General features: G+C 38.3%; 1 protein-coding gene across 1 annotated transcript in view; it reads left to right on the top strand.

Annotated features, from left to right (window-relative positions):
* The window catches only part of LOC762758 (dynein heavy chain 9, axonemal), a 110,988-nt gene extending 94,329 nt beyond the window's left edge, over positions 1-16,659 (top strand). The window contains exons 83-96 of the mRNA XM_030978704.1: positions 179-288; positions 2,939-3,169; positions 3,647-3,972; positions 4,627-4,807; positions 5,282-5,497; positions 5,985-6,268; positions 6,793-7,046; positions 8,048-8,339; positions 8,785-8,986; positions 9,753-9,955; positions 10,626-10,765; positions 12,067-12,277; positions 13,115-13,199; positions 14,094-16,659. Of these exons, the coding sequence (XP_030834564.1) occupies positions 179-288; positions 2,939-3,169; positions 3,647-3,972; positions 4,627-4,807; positions 5,282-5,497; positions 5,985-6,268; positions 6,793-7,046; positions 8,048-8,339; positions 8,785-8,986; positions 9,753-9,955; positions 10,626-10,765; positions 12,067-12,277; positions 13,115-13,199; positions 14,094-15,238 (3,880 nt within the window). The 3' untranslated portion in view covers positions 15,239-16,659. The remainder of the gene's footprint in view (positions 1-178; positions 289-2,938; positions 3,170-3,646; positions 3,973-4,626; positions 4,808-5,281; positions 5,498-5,984; positions 6,269-6,792; positions 7,047-8,047; positions 8,340-8,784; positions 8,987-9,752; positions 9,956-10,625; positions 10,766-12,066; positions 12,278-13,114; positions 13,200-14,093) is intronic.
* The last annotated feature ends 1,459 nt before the right edge of the window (positions 16,660-18,118 follow it).

Below are 18,118 nucleotides of genomic sequence, written 5' to 3'. Positions count from 1 at the left end.
ATCTTAAACAAAAAGTTTCACCATTGCTATGCTAAGAAGTTTTGAAATAGAGGTAATGTGTAGAAGTAGGTTTTAGAAACTGCTCATCAGATGTTTTGTTTTGAAAGCAATTTACTGACATGTGTGTGATGAAGAGATGCCTCTGTAATGGTTATAATTGTCCTGATTAAAACTTTAGGAGCCTGTACGATGAGCACCGTCTCCTGTTTGCCACCCTGCTCTGCATCAATATCCAGTATGAGACAGCAAACATCTTCTCTGAAGAAGAGCTAGCTCTGCTCCTACAAGGTAGGATCCAACGTTCCCTTTTCATCTCACTCCCTCCTTTCAAATCATCCTCACTCCACCCTTCCCATTCCTTTGGACTCCTTTCAAACCCTTGCCACTCCCCCTTCCCTTCTATCTCTCCCAATCCCTCCCCCTCTTCTCCCTCACCTCTTCTCCCTCTCCTCTCCTCCCATTCACCTCTCCCTATCAACCATACCCTTTCGTAGCTCTCTCTCTCTCTTTTCTAAATGTACTTGGTGATGTATTTTTCTGTGTTTGTGTTGAATGTTTCCTGACACCACAATACTCTCAAGTCCCCTTTTGGAAGTTTAGATAAACTGCCTTTAAAAATTCTAAAACCTGGTGCAAGAAAGGACTTAAGTTTATTTAGTAATGTAATGAGAATGCCCTCTCGCCTCTTTTATTTTTGTGGCTTACAGCTACAAAATTACATAGCAATTGTCCAATTTCATGATAGCATAAAGTTTTCCAAAACAAATTTCTGGAAATGTAGATGCTGGGTAGATGTTAGCTGCATGTGAAATAGCGATTTATTGTAAATGGAAAGCTTAGAATTTAACAGATTTGCTGTAGAATTCAGATGAACGCCCTGTAGCTACCCCCTGAAATGAAAAACAGTAGATAGAAAGATAGCATGTGTTGAAAAGCTTGAAATGCATGTATTAGTAGTTGACTGTTTTAAATGTTATTTTGCACTGAGTGTTGTTTCAAAACCCTTTGTTTTTATCTGTTTGTTGTTCATTGTCACTTTCGTTGATAATTTGCAAATTTAAACTCAGGTTAACTCTGTTTATTTACATAATTTTCCTGTTAAAATTTTGAAATAACCAGAGTTTCATCTAATCTTTATTGAGTGAATAATCTGATATTGTCATTTTTTCATCAAGGAAAAGAGGCTTGAGCAATTATAAGGATGTTAAAGTTTGGATTGTGTTATATTCATCAGAAAGAAAAATTGCTAGCTCTTGCTATTAATATTAAAAATCATATTAGACTAGTTAAATGTTGAAATTCTTTTATTCTGGAGCAGTCACTCAGCTTTTGAATTTCTATTTCAAACTAAGCAAACAATTGAAGAAAAAAAAATCATATAGGCCCATTCATTAGCTGAATGCCTTTCTCAGTTTTCTCTGCATATTGTATGCACAAGAGGTTTCTTTTCACATATGAAACTAGATTTTAGAAAATTCTTCAGACGACAATTAACTTTCGGTAAAAATAAAATTTTACTTAATCTTATTCAATAGTTACAAGGGCAATCCAAGTTCTCGACAAAATTCATTCTTTCATGCTAAGCTTGGGTCTCTTTTCTTTCCATTCAATTATATTTAATGTATAACTTAATTGTCTTGATTAAATGCATGTTTTTGACACAATCACCAACATAAAGTATTGCTTGAAATAAAGTGGATACTCTCACACTGTGTCACGCATCACTGCATGTAGTATTCCATAGAATTTCGTGGGACTTTCTGTTAGGGTATCTTTATTTCAAGCAATATACTGTATACATTGTAACTATCAATTAACAAAATTATTGATTAATTAAATCTTTTCTGCACATTTGCTATATTCATCATCACTTCTAATGAATGCTTCATGATTCTTTTCTTTCATCATGTTTTATTTTCTTGCATCAAATTGTACCCAACTTTTGACAATGATCAGGTCGAATGCCTTCTACTAAACGCAACACTGTCCTGAATGACTTATGCAATTTGCACTCACAAACACGATTCCAAACAGGTGGGACTAATGGAATTTTTTTCTTTTCCAGTGGAACCTTATTATAATCAACTTTGTTATAACACCTCTAATTATAACATACTGACAATTAAATTGCCGTTCCCAAATTGTTTTGCATAACTGATATAACACGATTCTAACTCGTCCAGTTCCGTAGGCTGTTCAAATTTTGACATCATACTAATATGTTTGAACCCCAAAAAGCTTGCCTTCATTCTTGAAATTAAATTTTCTTTTGTGAAATGCACAAGTAATTTTATTAATGTGTTGATATAACAAAGTAACTCCTTGGACCTATAGGTGTTTTGTTATAACGAGGTTCCACTGTATTATATTTTTTCTTTAATTTGAATAATCATTGCATGGTTATTGTTCAATTATTTGTTACATTCCTGCATGCTCTGGTTCAGTATTATTATATTGGTCATTTGGGTGTTCTTTATGCTATCTGGGGAGTCTATTTTGACACAATATAATATCTAGGAAAAGCATGTATGCATGTATGTGCTATGTTTTTTTTAATGCATGAGACAAGAAGAAGTGGAGGGAGGGATCAAGTTTCATCTTGGTGCGAAAGGCCCTCCTATGACGGAAAATGCTGACTTGAATAAATGATGCTGCTGTTGATGATGACGATAATGGTGATGATGATGATGATGAAGATCACCGTATTATTTTATCAACTGTAAATGCAGGGAGATTGATTGCTTTTCATGACTTGGAGTCAAACTTCAGCTGCTCCTATACTCCAAAATGTTTGTTGGGCTCTAAGTTATATGAAATGTAAAAAAAAATGAACAGTTTTGTCTCTTATTTATTAAAAAGGAAAGATAAAGTTAAAAGATGAACACATTGATTTTGTTCTGGGTAGCGTGTAAATGGTAAATTTTAACACACATTACAGGTAACCCTGGACTGGGCACCATGGAGCTGACCCTGCTTGACTTCGGATGCGACGCCCCGCCCCCCACCTTCCTCCCTCCCGACAAATGGGAGGACATCCTTGCCATCTCGGTCCTCCCCGGTCCCCTGGACTCCCTCTGCATCCAGATGGCAGAGATGCCTGAGAAATGGGAAGAGTGGTATCAATCGTCGGAGCCAGAGAGGCTTGCGCTGCCTCTTAGACCAGCTACAGGTGAGCCTTGGGAAAATTCAAGGAGTCATTAGGGAATACACGTACATTTACTATGCAGAGATGCCAATATTGTATTTGTACGATAATAAGAGTGAAATACGATAATACAATATCGCCTCATGAAATACAATTTTTCATCTTTCAAAAAAACATGTACAAGTAAACCCCCTGCAACCCTGACAGAAACTTTGCTTTACAATATTCATTATAGCAAACAAATTACTTGACCGTTCTTACCAATAAAACATTTTTCTGACATTTTACTGGCCCGGGGCCAACAGGCCAGTGGTAATGTCGGGTTTTCGTGAAAACCCGATTTATTAGGATGGTGTTAAGAGGTTGGCATCTCTGACTATGGCTGACCAATATGGAAATCAGCTCTTAATTGCTGTTTGATGTTTTACCTACATGTATTCTTAGATTTCTGGCATAGAACTGTTTTTGATTATATAACATCTTTATTTTGTTTGTATAAAGGTGAAGAGCGTCCAGTAGACGAGCAGGGCCAGACTTCCCCCCAGAGCAGTCCCGACCTCGGCAGTCTCAACGAGTTCCACCAGCTCATCCTCCTGCGTCTGCTCCGCCCTGACCGGTTCCCCGCCGCCGCCTCTCGTTACGTCCAGCGCCACTTGACCTGCGTCAAGCCCCTGCCGTCTGCCGTCGGAAGCATTCTGGGTAGCGCTACCCGCTCCCTGGCGGTTATGGTCTTGATGCCGCCGTCGCCAGCGGGAGGGAACAAGAGGCTACCCAGTGAGCTCAAGTCTAGCACAAGGCCAGTCGATATCCTGCAGACGTATGCACAGGTAGGGGTGCAGTGAATGTAATCTTGTCCTGGACCCCATCTTACAAAGAGTTGATATCAACTGCAACTATGTACATAAGAGATACATGTTGGAGACTGCAAAGTTGAGATTGATTGGAGGACTTGCAATTGATTTGGATCAATCGCAACTCTTTATAAGAGGGGGCCCTGATCGTGTTGCCATTGAGATACTTTATCGTTTCTTTTTACTTCTGTCCCTGCTCTTAAATTTAATTTAGTCTGAACTGCCTTTGATCGTATCATGAATATTCATTTTCTCTCATGTACCATATTACCTTTCGTACATGTTTGTAAGTCTTCCTTGTTACTCTGATTTCACAAATGTCTTTTGAGAGGCAGATAGACATTAACTCATATACTTTACTAATCATAGAGATAATGCACCTTTTGGTCTCAGCAGATAATATGGAGTACACATGTACTGTCAGTTTGTTGAATGTAGGAGTTTTCATTGGTCATGCACTTCTATGAAGTTCATGTAAACTTTATCAAATTTGTCTTTTGGCCCAAGTATAAGCATTTCAGTAAACATATGTACTTCTTTCAAGAGAGAATATTTGAGTTTTGCTCGTGAATTGCACAAAATCATTAAACTCTAACCATTTCTTCCTTAATGATTATTTTCATGATTTAGAAAAAGAGCATTCCGTACGAGCGAATCGCCATCAACGAAGGCACGGAGCATCAGGTTGCCATGGCGATAGACGCGATCGCTGACAAAGACGGTTGGTTGGTGATAGAGGACCTTCATCTTGCCTCCAATCTCTTCCTCTCTAACCTGAAGGGGCAACTTATCAGGGTTGGAAACACAGGAGGTAATTAGGCACTATTTGTTTTGTTTGTTGTAGTATGGGGTGTAGCATTCATGTGGTATTCAATTGAGAGGTCGAGAGTTACGACTCCCTGACCAGTGCTTACAACTTATTTTATCTATTTTATCTCTTCTTTGAGAAAAAGGACTCTGAAAAGAGCCCATTCATGCTCTATCTCTACGTTTCGATAGGTTTTACCTATCGTCTTCAGGATGCTTTCTGTTGATCTATTTAAACCAGGTGGAATAAAAAAATAAAAAATTTGTTGCAATCAAAGTTTTGTCTGCTATGGTAGAAGTGCTTAATCTAGGTTCTCATTGAAATCATCTGTTATGCAATATGTAACGATAATGTTTGTATAAAGTACCTCGACCAATAAAAATGCGCACAGAGATTCCAAATTGTTTCATTCACAAGAATGATCAATTTGGCGAGTTATGTAATAGGAAATTAATTAGTTTTAAAATCTTTCACTAGGCGCATTGGGACTGAACCCCATCGCAGCCAACAGCCAATCCCGCTTCTGCATCTGGTTGACCTCTGAACCCTCGGGTCGTCTCCTTGACGACCTCCTCCAATCAGTACGTATCATCTCCTGGGACGTGATTGGTCCTCATCTGCTGGATGAGCAGGATGGCTCCACCAGCAACATGGAGGTGGTTACTCTCTCGCAAGATGATATACTCAAGACAGGTCAGTCTATACTCTGATAGCAGAAGTAGTGGTAATACGTGTAAGTTGTTAATACATGTAGCCCCTCGGGTATTTCAATAGACTTTGTCAGGTTAACTGTCACAAATGTATGGATTACAAAACAAGAGATTGGTAGATAACAAGCAAATTGAAATTACACTTGGTAAGTTGGGAAAGCAAAAGGAGAGTATCACTCTTCTGAATTTTCACTATTACTGAACCTTGAATATTACCATCATTCTAGGTACATTTGGGTGATTTCATTTTATTTACATTTCTTCTGCTGTGTGGATATATACATGTGTCTATTATAATTAACATGTTCAAATACACATTTTCTGTAACATATATTAAAAAAAAATATATTTTGTTTTTCTGTTTAAAGGTGTTTTACATTACTTTCTGTTTTACAATACATTTGAAAATGTATCAACTCTGAAATCTATCCTTCATTAATCAGTTTCATTATTACCATATTAACCCTTACAAACAGCTACCATCGCTGCCCTGAAGTCTGTCGACCCCTCCACCTGGCAGTCTCTGGCCGATCAGAGCACCGCCCTCAGAGGCGTGGTGTACGGAGCCTGCGTCATCCACGCGGTCCTCTACGCCCGTCAGATGTACGGCGCTCGAGGTCTGTCCCAGTACCAGGCTTTCAGCAAGGTCCAGGTCAATCACAGCTTAGAGGTCATCCTGGAGTCAAGGTTCAAGGAAGAAGGAGGTCAGGCTGGGGGTGATAGTCTGGCTGAGCTCTGTGGTCTCATCTCTGAGGTAATGATTCTTCAACGATACAATCTTTGGACAATTCATGTCCTTTTGTTGCCCATTTTACAACCTGTGTTATTAATGTGCATGATATTTTTGTAAAAACAACTTCTGGAGAGCTCTAATAATTCATTGATAAAATTGACCTCCATGTATAAAGTGTGAATGTTCATATTTTTTACACCATATACATTTACCTTTCACATGTTGATCCAAGTTTGCACTATGAACATATACAGAGTACATCTAAAATGCTCATAGGTTAATTGTCAATAGATTTCACATGCTATGCCAATTTGTTAATCTTGATTTTTAAGTGCTAGTATTTGACTATCTTAACCATTTTTTCAATGATATGACTGGAACTTATTTGTGTCATCCCCAACATGTCACATTATTAGATAGACAGAAATGCTTTTTATGAATTCAGTGGTTTATGCGTCCTGTGCTAAAGAAGTGTTTACACTGATCCTTATTGGAAGAATAAACTGTCTCCAAGCATACTGTTCCTATTGTATTCTTTGATGCAGGTTGTCTATGGGAACATGCTGACCGATCCCTGGGACCACCTCTACCTGACGACCATCGTCAATCACGTCTTGACCGCTTCCAGCCACTCCAGTAGCCAGCTGGTCCTGGGCTCCGTGACCGTGCCGACCCCTCCGGCCAACGTGGATGCCACGGACTATGCCGGATGGCTGGAGGAGAAGTGGGATGAGGAGATCGGCACCACGGAGGCGCTGAGTCTGGATGATGGGGTTAAGAAGCTGGTCAACAAAGCAAGGTATGTGAACAGGGGCTGTTTCACAAAGATTCTTAGTCGAATTTAACTTAAGTTGGACTTAAACATTATGGAGAGCCATTTGAAGCCCTAAAATAAAATATATTCAATGCACAAATTCAAATATTTTAGACTTTTCATAAATTCCAGATCAAAAACATGAGATCTCCTCGATAAAATGAAAATAAGAATGATTTGCATCAACTTTTTATGCCTTTTAAAATAAATTTAACAAACAAAATATTTTAAAAGATGCTAACAGCTTTCTATAATTGTCAAGTCAAACTTAGAGATAAGTTCAACTTAGGATCTTTGTGAAACACCTCCCAGATCATTTTTTGCTAAAGATATGTTAGACTATGGACGAAGAGAGGACTGTACAGTATCACTCCTAGCAGAAAAAAAGAAAGAGATGGTTGATCACATTGAATGTGATATAAATGAGGGTGAATATGAATTAGGCTCAAGCCATATGGCCCCATAACACAAAGAACAAGTTAGCAGTTGATTGATTGCTTGCTATATAGTTTGCAATTTATCTTGACGTACAATCACTCAACTATAACCAATCAAGCGATCATACAATACAATTTCAATTGTTTGTGTTACAGGGCTCAGATTAGTGGCTATTAAAGGACAAAGTCTTTTCTCAGAAATGATGCAGACTTTTTTTTCATTTTCACATTTATCATTTAATAAAAGAAAAAAAAAATGGCCTTCATCATACCTTGTTGAAAGAAAATGTCAAAAGGCTTCCAAATATGCAACTATCGGTACTGATGTACCAGTTTTGTGTTGTAACAATATTTTTCAAAAATCTCCCATCTGTAGTATGGATGAAAATTGCTCTCAATGATTATAATGATTATCATTGTTTTTTTTTTAAGTCATAGTTTTCTTTTCAGAGAAAATGCAATGATGTAATATTTTGTAGTTTTATTATTAGTATCGTACTGTTGTTACTATCATTATTTTATTTTATTATTTTTTATTTTATTTTCCAGTGGTCTTGACTTCTTGATGTACCTTGACAACCTGTACGAGATCCAGCACTCTGGCCCCAGGGGATCATCCAACGTACCCTCCCAACCCCAGTTCAACTCCACCAAGATCTCCAACGCCATCGACTCCATCACGGAGAGGCTGCCCTCTATTGTTGACCTAGGAGAACTGCCCATTCACATCGTCAACGAGGCGGAGAAGTACACGTTCCCGTACCATGCGCCCTCGCTTATGAGTTTGCTGAGTGTGGCCAGCGTGGAGATGCCGCAGAGCATTGGCTTTGTACTACTTCAGGTATGTAAGATGCATCCCATAGGAAAGTACAATCATAAGAGCCCCTCCTACTACCCATCCTCTCCAACGAGCGCTGTAGTTCTCTTTAGAACTATAAGCTCAAAGAAAGATTACCAACATCCCTTTTCAGGACTACATACACACTCAAGAAAGAAAGATTACCAACAGTCCTTTTCAGGACTCCCCAATCCTCCCCCTCTCTCACATGGTACAACCTTATGCCTACTGTATACCTACATCACCATACAAGCCGATACTTAGAAACAGCATCTACATGTATTATCAATGTGTCACTGTGTCACTGTCTTTCTAGACAGGTTCCTTTATTACATGTTTCAATGAGAAACTATTTTTCAAGGGAAACAAAAAATGTGGTCTTTGTAGACAGGTGGTCACCAAAGCAGTTTTGACTGTACATCTCTTCAATTCTCTTCGTCTCATGTAGGAGTGTCACTGGTACAACTCCTTGCTGTGCCACGTCAATCAGAGTCTCCATGAGGTTGAGTGCTGCATGCTGCAGGGGCAGTACGCCATGAAGCCATCCATCAGACATCTTGCCATGGCCCTCCAGAGAGATGCCGTACCCGCCAGCTGGGTTCATCCCAACAGACAACCCAGCGGGCATACGCTCATCTCATGGGTCGCAGGTAAGATTTATTAATAGGCTACTAAGGTTAAAGGGAACCAGTAACTTTGTCTTAGATCCTTCAAAAAAATCCTTGATTTAGCTCATGCTGCAATGATAATTATAAACCTTTAGGTCAGTCAGGAACCTCATGACTTTTACAAGCCGATCGCCAGTCTGATTATCAAGATATTTATGATTGAAAATCGAACTCAAATTTTTGCATTTGCCAAACGGTTTTCATAACACTACAGTCTATTGGGAAAAACGAGTATGGTAAAACCAGTCACTCAAAAGTTTTTACTTTTTTGAGTCACTTTTTTAGGGCTTCAATATAACACTATGTCACAGACACTGATAACATGTAGTGCTGTGCATCTCAGATTTAACATTGTTAAACGATCCCTTTAATGTTGCACAGCACTATGGTACTTCAACATGTTGAGTCTCTTCTCATTAATATTTTGCGTACTCCAAATCCATGTAGAGGTGTATGAGTGGATACTTTACTGGACAGTGGATCAAATCGTTCGAGTCCTGCTACGGCACTTATGTCCTTTGGCAAGACATTAATCTACATTTGCCATTTTCCACCCAGGTGAAGTAGATGGGTACCTGGAAGGAATTAAGAAATTCCAAGAATGCTTTAGGTCCTCATTATATTGGCTCAGCTACAGCCGGGGTGATAATATGATGCTTTTGTATGAAGTGCAGTAGAGTATATATTCATTTAGTAGCTGCACTTTATGAATGGACCTGTTATCATCATTATGATATCTCACTGATAGACCTGAAGAAGCGCCATGACCAGATGCAGGCTTGGATCAAGGAAGGCAAGGTGCCCCGCTCCGCCCCTGACGTTGCTCCCGTCCAGACCGAACCCAGGGGTCATCTCCTGTCTGTCTGGATGGGAGGATTGGTCAACCCAACGGCCGTCATCACTTCACTACGACAGGAGAAGGCTGCCCTTGCTGGCTGTCTTATGTCAGAGGTAATTGAGTCCTGGGTCCCGTCTTACAAAGATCCTAAGTTGAACTTAACTCTAAGTTGGACTTAAATATTATGGAGAGCGATTTGTAGCCTTAAAATAAAATATATTAAAAAGCAAAAATTCAAGTATTTTAGACTTTTCATAAAATTCAACATCAAGAATATGAAATTTCCTTGATAATAGAAAATATGAATGATTTGAAGTAACATTTTATGCCTTTAAAATAACTTTTACAAAATATTTTCAAAGATGCTAACGGCTTTCCATAATTTTTAAGTCCAACTTAGAGATAAGTTCAACTTGGGATCTTTGTGAAACACCCCCCCAGTTTGATTGGGAGCAGTGTTCAGAGTATAATCTGATAGTCAATTATGACTGAGAAAACATTGTGTCGACACAATCAATGAACATGTTATTTCACTGAATTTGTTGAAAAGACCTTTTTTAGATCTGGGCGCTCTTGCATAAAACTTACCATTGATGGCAGCTTTGCGATCAATATCATCTACAATGGCAATAACATTTAACTCAAAAGCCAATCAAATCAAGCTTTCTATAAAAAATATCATTAATGGCCAAGTTACCATCAATGTTGTTGCATTGATTTCTGGAAGACTAATAAACTTGATACTTAAACAGCACTTATAATCCATTCTTGATTGCGTTTCAGGTTGGTATCTCGTGCGAGGTGTCCCGCTCTCTGACCGAAGATAGCTTTGACATCATCCACCCTGGGGGCATGTATATCAGAGGAGTCTATCTGGACGGAGCTAGGTGGGATCTAGAACATGGCTGCTTAGCACCGGCAAGGTAAGCCTGTAACCATTGTAAGACACATCGAGGGGTCAGTGACACAAAGACGTAACTCCATTTTGGCCATTTTGAGAAAAAGTGGTTTAAAGATAGAGGTCCACTTGGGCCTTATGGAGTTTAGTCTATGTTTCACTAGCCATTGACTTCAATGGGGTGTTGGGTGGAGTTAAGTCTTTGTGTTTCCTGGAAAGCCCACATTTTTCTGAACATTTTGAAATCAAATACTCTTTTTGGCAAAATATGGAGTTACGTCTTTGTGTCACTGACCCTCCAAAGGCAGTAGTACTTGCTCGTCAATTCATAACAATAAGCACAATTCTTAAATTCCCACAAATGATTGAATACTATACCTGACTGTTAGCCGAATCCTACCCCAGCCCCAATCCTGGAGGTGTCGTGGTCGAGTAGATACGTTGCCGGACTTTGGATCACGAGGTCCGCGGTTCGAGTCTCGCCGCGGCACTAATGTCCTTTGGCAAGACATTAATCTACATTTGCCACACTCGACCCAGGTGAGGTAAATGGGTACCTGGTAGGATTATTCCTTGAAATGTACCGTGCGCTGATTATGGCTGACGGAGCTATATAGCTAGGGTAATAATTTCCAAAGCTCTTTGGAAGCGCATATAGATTTTGTATAATGTGATATACAAGAACCGAATATTATTATGCTCTGATGGCAGTAGTACTTGCTTGTCAATTCATAACAATAAATCAAATTCTTAAACTTCCACAAAGGATCTAATACTATACCTGACTGTAAGTCAAATCCTAACGCAACCCCAATCATAAACCTGACCTAAATCCTCAAGCCTAAAACCTAGATACTTTTTAACATAATAAAGCCCTGAGCAAATTTCTTGCTCAAGTTAATGTCTGATTATCACCCAAACCCCTATTACAGCGACATGAAACACGTTTTCTTTGTCAATTTTGTAATGTGTACATTTAGCTATTATCTTTGAATATTTTGTTGTGTGCCTTGCAGAATGAGGTGAACACAATTTCGGTCTTGTTTTTCATGACCTAAAAATTTAGAGATCTGAACCATAAGGCTTTAGAAAATAAAGGAAGTTAGTTGGAGTGCCGGAAGAGTTATTAGTCAGGGCCCCATTTCACAAAACTTTCAATCAGTGACAAATGACAGTTTTTATTATAAGCTAGTGAAATCCTTGCTTCTGATTGGTTATCAACAGATTTGTCACCGATGTTTGTCATTGAAAAATGCTTTGTGATAAAGGGTCCCTGATCATGTTTCAATGTCCATCCTTTAATTGCCCATACATCTTTCCTTCCAGCTCCTCACTCTCATCCATGCCCGGCATGTACATCCGACCAATACTCCTTGATCAAGAACCAGAGACTGCTCGGAGCTCCGAGTCCAATAACGACGAAGCGAGTCAAGAGCAGCCGTCTTCCGATGCAGGAGAGAAGGAAGACGATGAGAAGCAACGTCCTCCGCAGCTGGGTGTCTATCAGTGTCCAGTCTTCTTGAATCAGTCAAGACAGGTGGGTCTTCTTGGTTATTTAAAGCCCCACTGCACCACTTATCTACTTGCGCCCTCTATATAGGAAATAATTCCTAAGCGGTACCTGTTGGTCCCCCATGATCCTCTTTTTCTCATGTTAATTGAGAGCTGATTTGATAAGATAACCACTCGTCAGTGACCTTGCAGGGAGGTCTAATCCCCCTGGCCAAACTAGTGCAGAGGGGCTTTAAAGATAAACTAATAATAATAATAATAATAATATTTAATTTTTATATAGCGCTTAATACAATATGCAACGGTGCCCTGGTCTTGGAATTACTTTTAGGAAAGAAACTTTTAGAAGCAGTTAGGAAAGAGTGATTACGTAGTTGATAATAATTGGTGTGTACGGAAGACTTGGAATCATCAAAATTGTAAGAAATTGACTAAATCTTGCTGAAAAGCACATATGCACTGCACTCACAAATGGGTAAATGGGCCTACACACACACATGTGTTACAAAGATTTGGTCCAAACACTTCAGTTATTAGTAATACAATTTTGAATATGAGGACATTTGAAGAGTCCTCCTTTTCAGGGGATATATATATATATATACATGTATATATAAAAAGCGACATAATAAGAGTTAAAAAGTTCACAAATTATGTTTCTCCTTTACTAGAACTCAACTTTCTCTTTAATCCCTGGAAAGTATTTTAGCTTCCCAATTCTTGTTCATGCTTTCAAAGTAAAACTGAAAAAATACTTCATTGTTTCATTTATAATGCATTATTCTTAGATTGTACCATGAGTAAAGTACTATATTTGTTTTACTTTAATTGAATTTGATTTATTTCTTTTTTTATATATCAGGTGTGTGTATTCACCCTTGACCTTGCATGCCCTCTGCCTGTAGAACAGTGGACGATGGCGGGAACAGCTCTTATTCTGGATCCAGGTGCGTACTACCATTTTCTTAACCCTTGATCACTCCTTCTTTGCATCTTTCAGTTTATGTAATAGGAGCTGAATGCCTTTTCTGTGTGGATCTAATTGTGATATTCTGTTTTGTAATGCTGTGTATAAACAGCTGTGAAATTTGTCTCATGGAGACTATAGTGGAAGGTTTATCATTTTTTCTCTCTTTTGCCAGGAAGATAATGAACATCAGGGGAGTGTTTCACAAAGACTAATATCAACTTAACGTTGGACTTAATTCTGGCAGGCTGTTCATGCCACTGTTTGCTCTCACCATTTACTGGTAATGGTCTCTCAAGGGACATACATGTACAAATCATGGTCACACATCTACAGAAATCAACTTTTTAGATATATTATCTAAAGATCATAATTGAGAGACAATGGTGAGAGCAACCAGTGGCATGAATGGCCTGCCATATTTAAGTCCAAATTAAAGTCAATCTTAGTCTTCGTGAAACACTCCCCAGAAGTACTAGTTTCATTGATATTTGTATTCATAAAGGCAACAGCAGTGAATTTTATACAATCATCCCATGAACTAAAAAGCTTGGGTTGTATCAGTGGATATGATAGAATTCCTTAGATTTGTCCAAAAAGAAATAAACAACTCGCAAGAAATATCCAACAATGTTCATTTTGTGTACCGGTATTCAAAGCCACAAAGATATTCTAACTTTTATACAGATTTATGCTCTGAGGCTCTAAACAGAGGATCACAATTTCTAACAAAAGTTCTGAAGTTATGGGATTATTTGCAATGTTTGAAAGTGTTTTTCGCAAGGATTCTATACCAGCCTATTGATGATATGTGCAATCATGCAAATACATCGCCTAAATCTACATGAATTTTCATTCTATATTGAATCTACAGAAGCACCTGTGAATGGAGCCAGGAAATGGCCACAGCCCTCCATGCAGCATTCGGTAAGAACCATCGAGGAGGCAGCGGTGAAGCAGAGCGAAGATGGAACAAGTGAGCGGGGTGCACCCTCCCAAGCCTCTCGCCCGTCAATGGGGAGCAAACCTGGTAGCGCCACCGGCGTCAGGGCCGGCTCGGGTTCCAGGCACTCTGCATTGAGCCGACCATCCAACAGCAGACAATCGGCGAGGTCCGAGAAGAAGGTGACCATTGAGGAGAAGGACGAAGAGGAAGAAAAGAAACAGGATACAGTCCTAGAAGAAGAGGAAGAGGAAGTGCAGATGGATGATGCCTTCGAGTTGGAAGAAAATGCTGAGCTGATGCTGACTGCAAGGTCCATTGAGCAGGAGAGGCAAAGACATCTCAAGTCCACCTTCGACTACAGAGACGTCTCAGGTTCTGGCAACGGTGCCGACCCTGCTGAGCAGGATGAGCTGGACAATGAGAATGCTAACAATGATGTGGATGAGGATGAGGATGATTATGATGGAGCGAGTGAGAGGTCGTCCACCAGGAGTTCCCGGCATTCTTCAAGGGCTTCAAGTGCTTCTGCTAAGGATGAGGATGTCAGGAAATATTCAGATGAGGAGGATGACAAGTATTCTGATCATGAAGAGGAAGAGAAGAAGGAACCTAAAAGGGATAAAGAAGACTTCTCAGATACAGCGTCTCAGAAGAGTGGGCAGTCAAGGACAGGTGGAGAGGCACGAAACTCTCCATATGGAAGCCAGAATGGATCCAGACACAGTGTAAAACCCAAGGATGATGTCAGTGGTTCAAAGACAAGCCTTCAGTCTAAGAAGTCTTCAAAGAAGGATGAAGACAAAGCCTCAAGGAAAAGCCTCAAGGCTGCTGAAGACATTTATGCTTCGGACAAAGGGTCCAGGAGGACTGGGAGTGGTGGATCCAGGAAGAGTCTACCAAAGACCAGCAAAGATCGGGCATCATCGGCAGAGTCGAGCAAGTCGGAAGGAAGAGATTCAGTCAATGGCGATGCCAGTCCGAACCAAAGCAAGGAACTCCAACCCAGACCTTCCCTGCAAACGGTGAGGCCTCTGACGACAAGAAAGAACATCACGGATCCAAGGAGTCTTTGAACTTCTTTGAGCAAGCCATTGAAGCGATTGTCGGTGATGGAAGCAGTGACGAAGAGGGCAAGACGAGATCTAAGGATGTCAAGTCCGCTGCCAGCCATGGTAGAGTCAGTAGTCAGGGTAGGGCTAGCAGAGGGGTATCAGGAAGTAGAGCTTCTGACCAGAGAAGCCTCTTCAACAAGGACGATCCAGATTATTAAGGCTTGTCCAAGCTGTTTTCTACCCTATGAGAAGAACAAACATGTAAATTTGAATAAAACCTGCTGATATATATATAAAAACAAATATTGAAATGAAGTGTTTTTAACAAAGTTATGATGACTAACCAGTGTATATATTGAATATGCATTTACGTTTTATATTATTGCGATATATATCTAAACCTGAATTTCCTATCAGAATATATATATATATATATATATACTTGTACATATTGTTGATGAAAGTGTATTTTTGATTTTGTTTATACACGCAGAAGTTTATTATACGAGAAGTGTCTATGCAATTTATTCTTCTGAAGATTGGAGGGAAGTGGAGTGTGTTCTTTTACATTTTTTGTCTTGATGATATGCTCTTGAATAAACTTATCAAATCAGGATAGGTCATTGAAAGTGGACCTCATAAAGCTCCCGGCTATAATCCTCAATAAGAATTATTTGTATAAATGTACATTATATTTGTATAGAAGATCATTACATTCCCAGAATTGTTCATACAAAGATCATTTTCATATGTATTATATCTGCACTAGTAGATGTACCTGCCTCTAGGCAAATATACATAATTCAATGTACGTGTTTAATACTTACCTATTTCTCTGAAATGTAAATAGTCATTATTGTAAAGATTTAATTTTTGTTTTGTAGTATACATATACGTATTGATGGAAAGTTTATTTGCAGTAAAAATTGTCAAATGAAATTTGAAATATGGATGAATTGTGAATTTCCTTGACACTTTTTTTTTTGCATCGATGTTGAATTTCCGTCCTGTCACCACTAATCATCACTCTCATCTCTCATTATAATCATTAGCCTTTTATCCTCTTAACCAGTTAGAAACCTAATATTTATTTCATCAAGTGCCACAGGCTATTGAATGTGTATTGCCCATTTGTTATCTCTTAATGTCAATGATTAAGAATGCATTTGAGGAAAGTTTGGCTTTCTGTCAAGCTCTTAAAAATGAGCAAAAATTATTATAATAATATGATAGGATATACAATACTACGCTGTATTATGTATACCCCAGTCTTTCTCTGTGTATTCGAGACTAATTACATGCACCCCAATTGCATGAATGAATTGCATGCAGTTTGAATCTATATATGCTATTAAAGCCGTCCATTGTGATTTGCTGTGAAATTGATTTGAATGGGAAAAAAAATCTTTATCTGTTAATAAAATGTTTACTGAATTACTAAACATTGGTCCAATTGATTATTTTGTGTATCTTTTGTATCTATTGCCTTTTCAGCTAAACGTGTACAGTGTGAGTAAAAAAAAGTGCACACCTAGAAAATTGCTATTTATATTCGCACTTTCGCAAACAATGCATCCTATTCATCCAAGCGTGAACACATACCTCACAAAAATGATACCAAATGATTTAGGATAAAACACTCTTTCATAAGATGTATACTAATTTACTGTTCATAGATGATTTTAAAAATAATTAGCAATTTTTTAGGTGTTAACTTTTTTTTGACTCACACGGTATAGCCGTTTTATGGTAGCTTAACAAGAGCCAGGGTAATAACATAACGACATTGCAGTTCCCTTCGGAGAAAAGTATTTATACTGACGAGGCTATACTAATAAAAAAAGAGACTATTGTTGTCTTTTGATGATAATGGTAATAACGATGTCGATGATGATAATAATAATGATGATTTTGTTTACCCAGGAAAGTATCAACAACATCAATGCTCTATTTTTTCTGAGGGCCTTGCAATTATTATTACCCCAGCAATTGGCAGTACCCATTTACACCATCATCTCATCACTCTACCCCTCTAATGTCCTCTTCCTCTATATACAGTGGAAACTCGTTATTCCAAGGTCCTCGAGACCAAGGAAATTACCTTGTTATATCGGGGTGAAATGATGTAAGAATATAAAGCACTGGGACCAGCAAAATCATCTTTTTATAACAAATGCCTCGTCATTGCAGAGCTCTTTATAGCGAGGTTCCACTGTATTTGTATCTTTCATCCTTTCTTTCTCTCTCTCTCTTCTAAAGATCAGTCACTTCTATTAAATATTAAAATATATATGATGTAAAAATCAGTTGTAGAAATAAAATATCAGTTACGATGCTATGCTAGAAAAAGAAATGAGACCTAGATGTAGTTATAAAACTCAATTTAAATTTGAATGTTAGTTAAAGATCAGTCACTACTGCCGAGATGTATAAATTAATTCTAGAAATGAAAAACGAATTCTTGGTCAACTTATATTATTCGCTCATATACAGTATGTACCAAGTTTGCAATGTTGCGGTCACAGTACACTCTCAATCACAGAAATTGTTCATCAGTAAAATAAAGGGACACTTTAGGACTCAAAATGCCAGACAAGTGAGACAGTTTTGTTTGATTTCTAGTTCTTCATTCATTTACATTTCACTGTACAATCACTTATTTTTTTCAACAAACATTTCAACTGACATATTTACATCAATACAAAAAAAATTCTTCAAAAAGTATACAGAATATTTTTTCAAGAAATAACTTTACAATAATAACACATATGATTTATGCCTTTGTGCTTTTTTAAATTTGTCTCAGAAATGCATCCAATTCTGCTTACATACAAATTTATACATATCAAATACATGTTTTGAAAATTCAAACACAAACTATTAGGAGAAATCAGAGAAAAA

The sequence above is a fragment of the Strongylocentrotus purpuratus genome, unplaced genomic scaffold, assembly GCF_000002235.5.
Source record: "Strongylocentrotus purpuratus isolate Spur 01 unplaced genomic scaffold, Spur_5.0 spur5_scaffold_1, whole genome shotgun sequence".
Classification (NCBI taxonomy): domain Eukaryota; kingdom Metazoa; phylum Echinodermata; class Echinoidea; order Camarodonta; family Strongylocentrotidae; genus Strongylocentrotus; species Strongylocentrotus purpuratus.
This window is presented reverse-complemented; position numbering and strand designations above follow the sequence as displayed.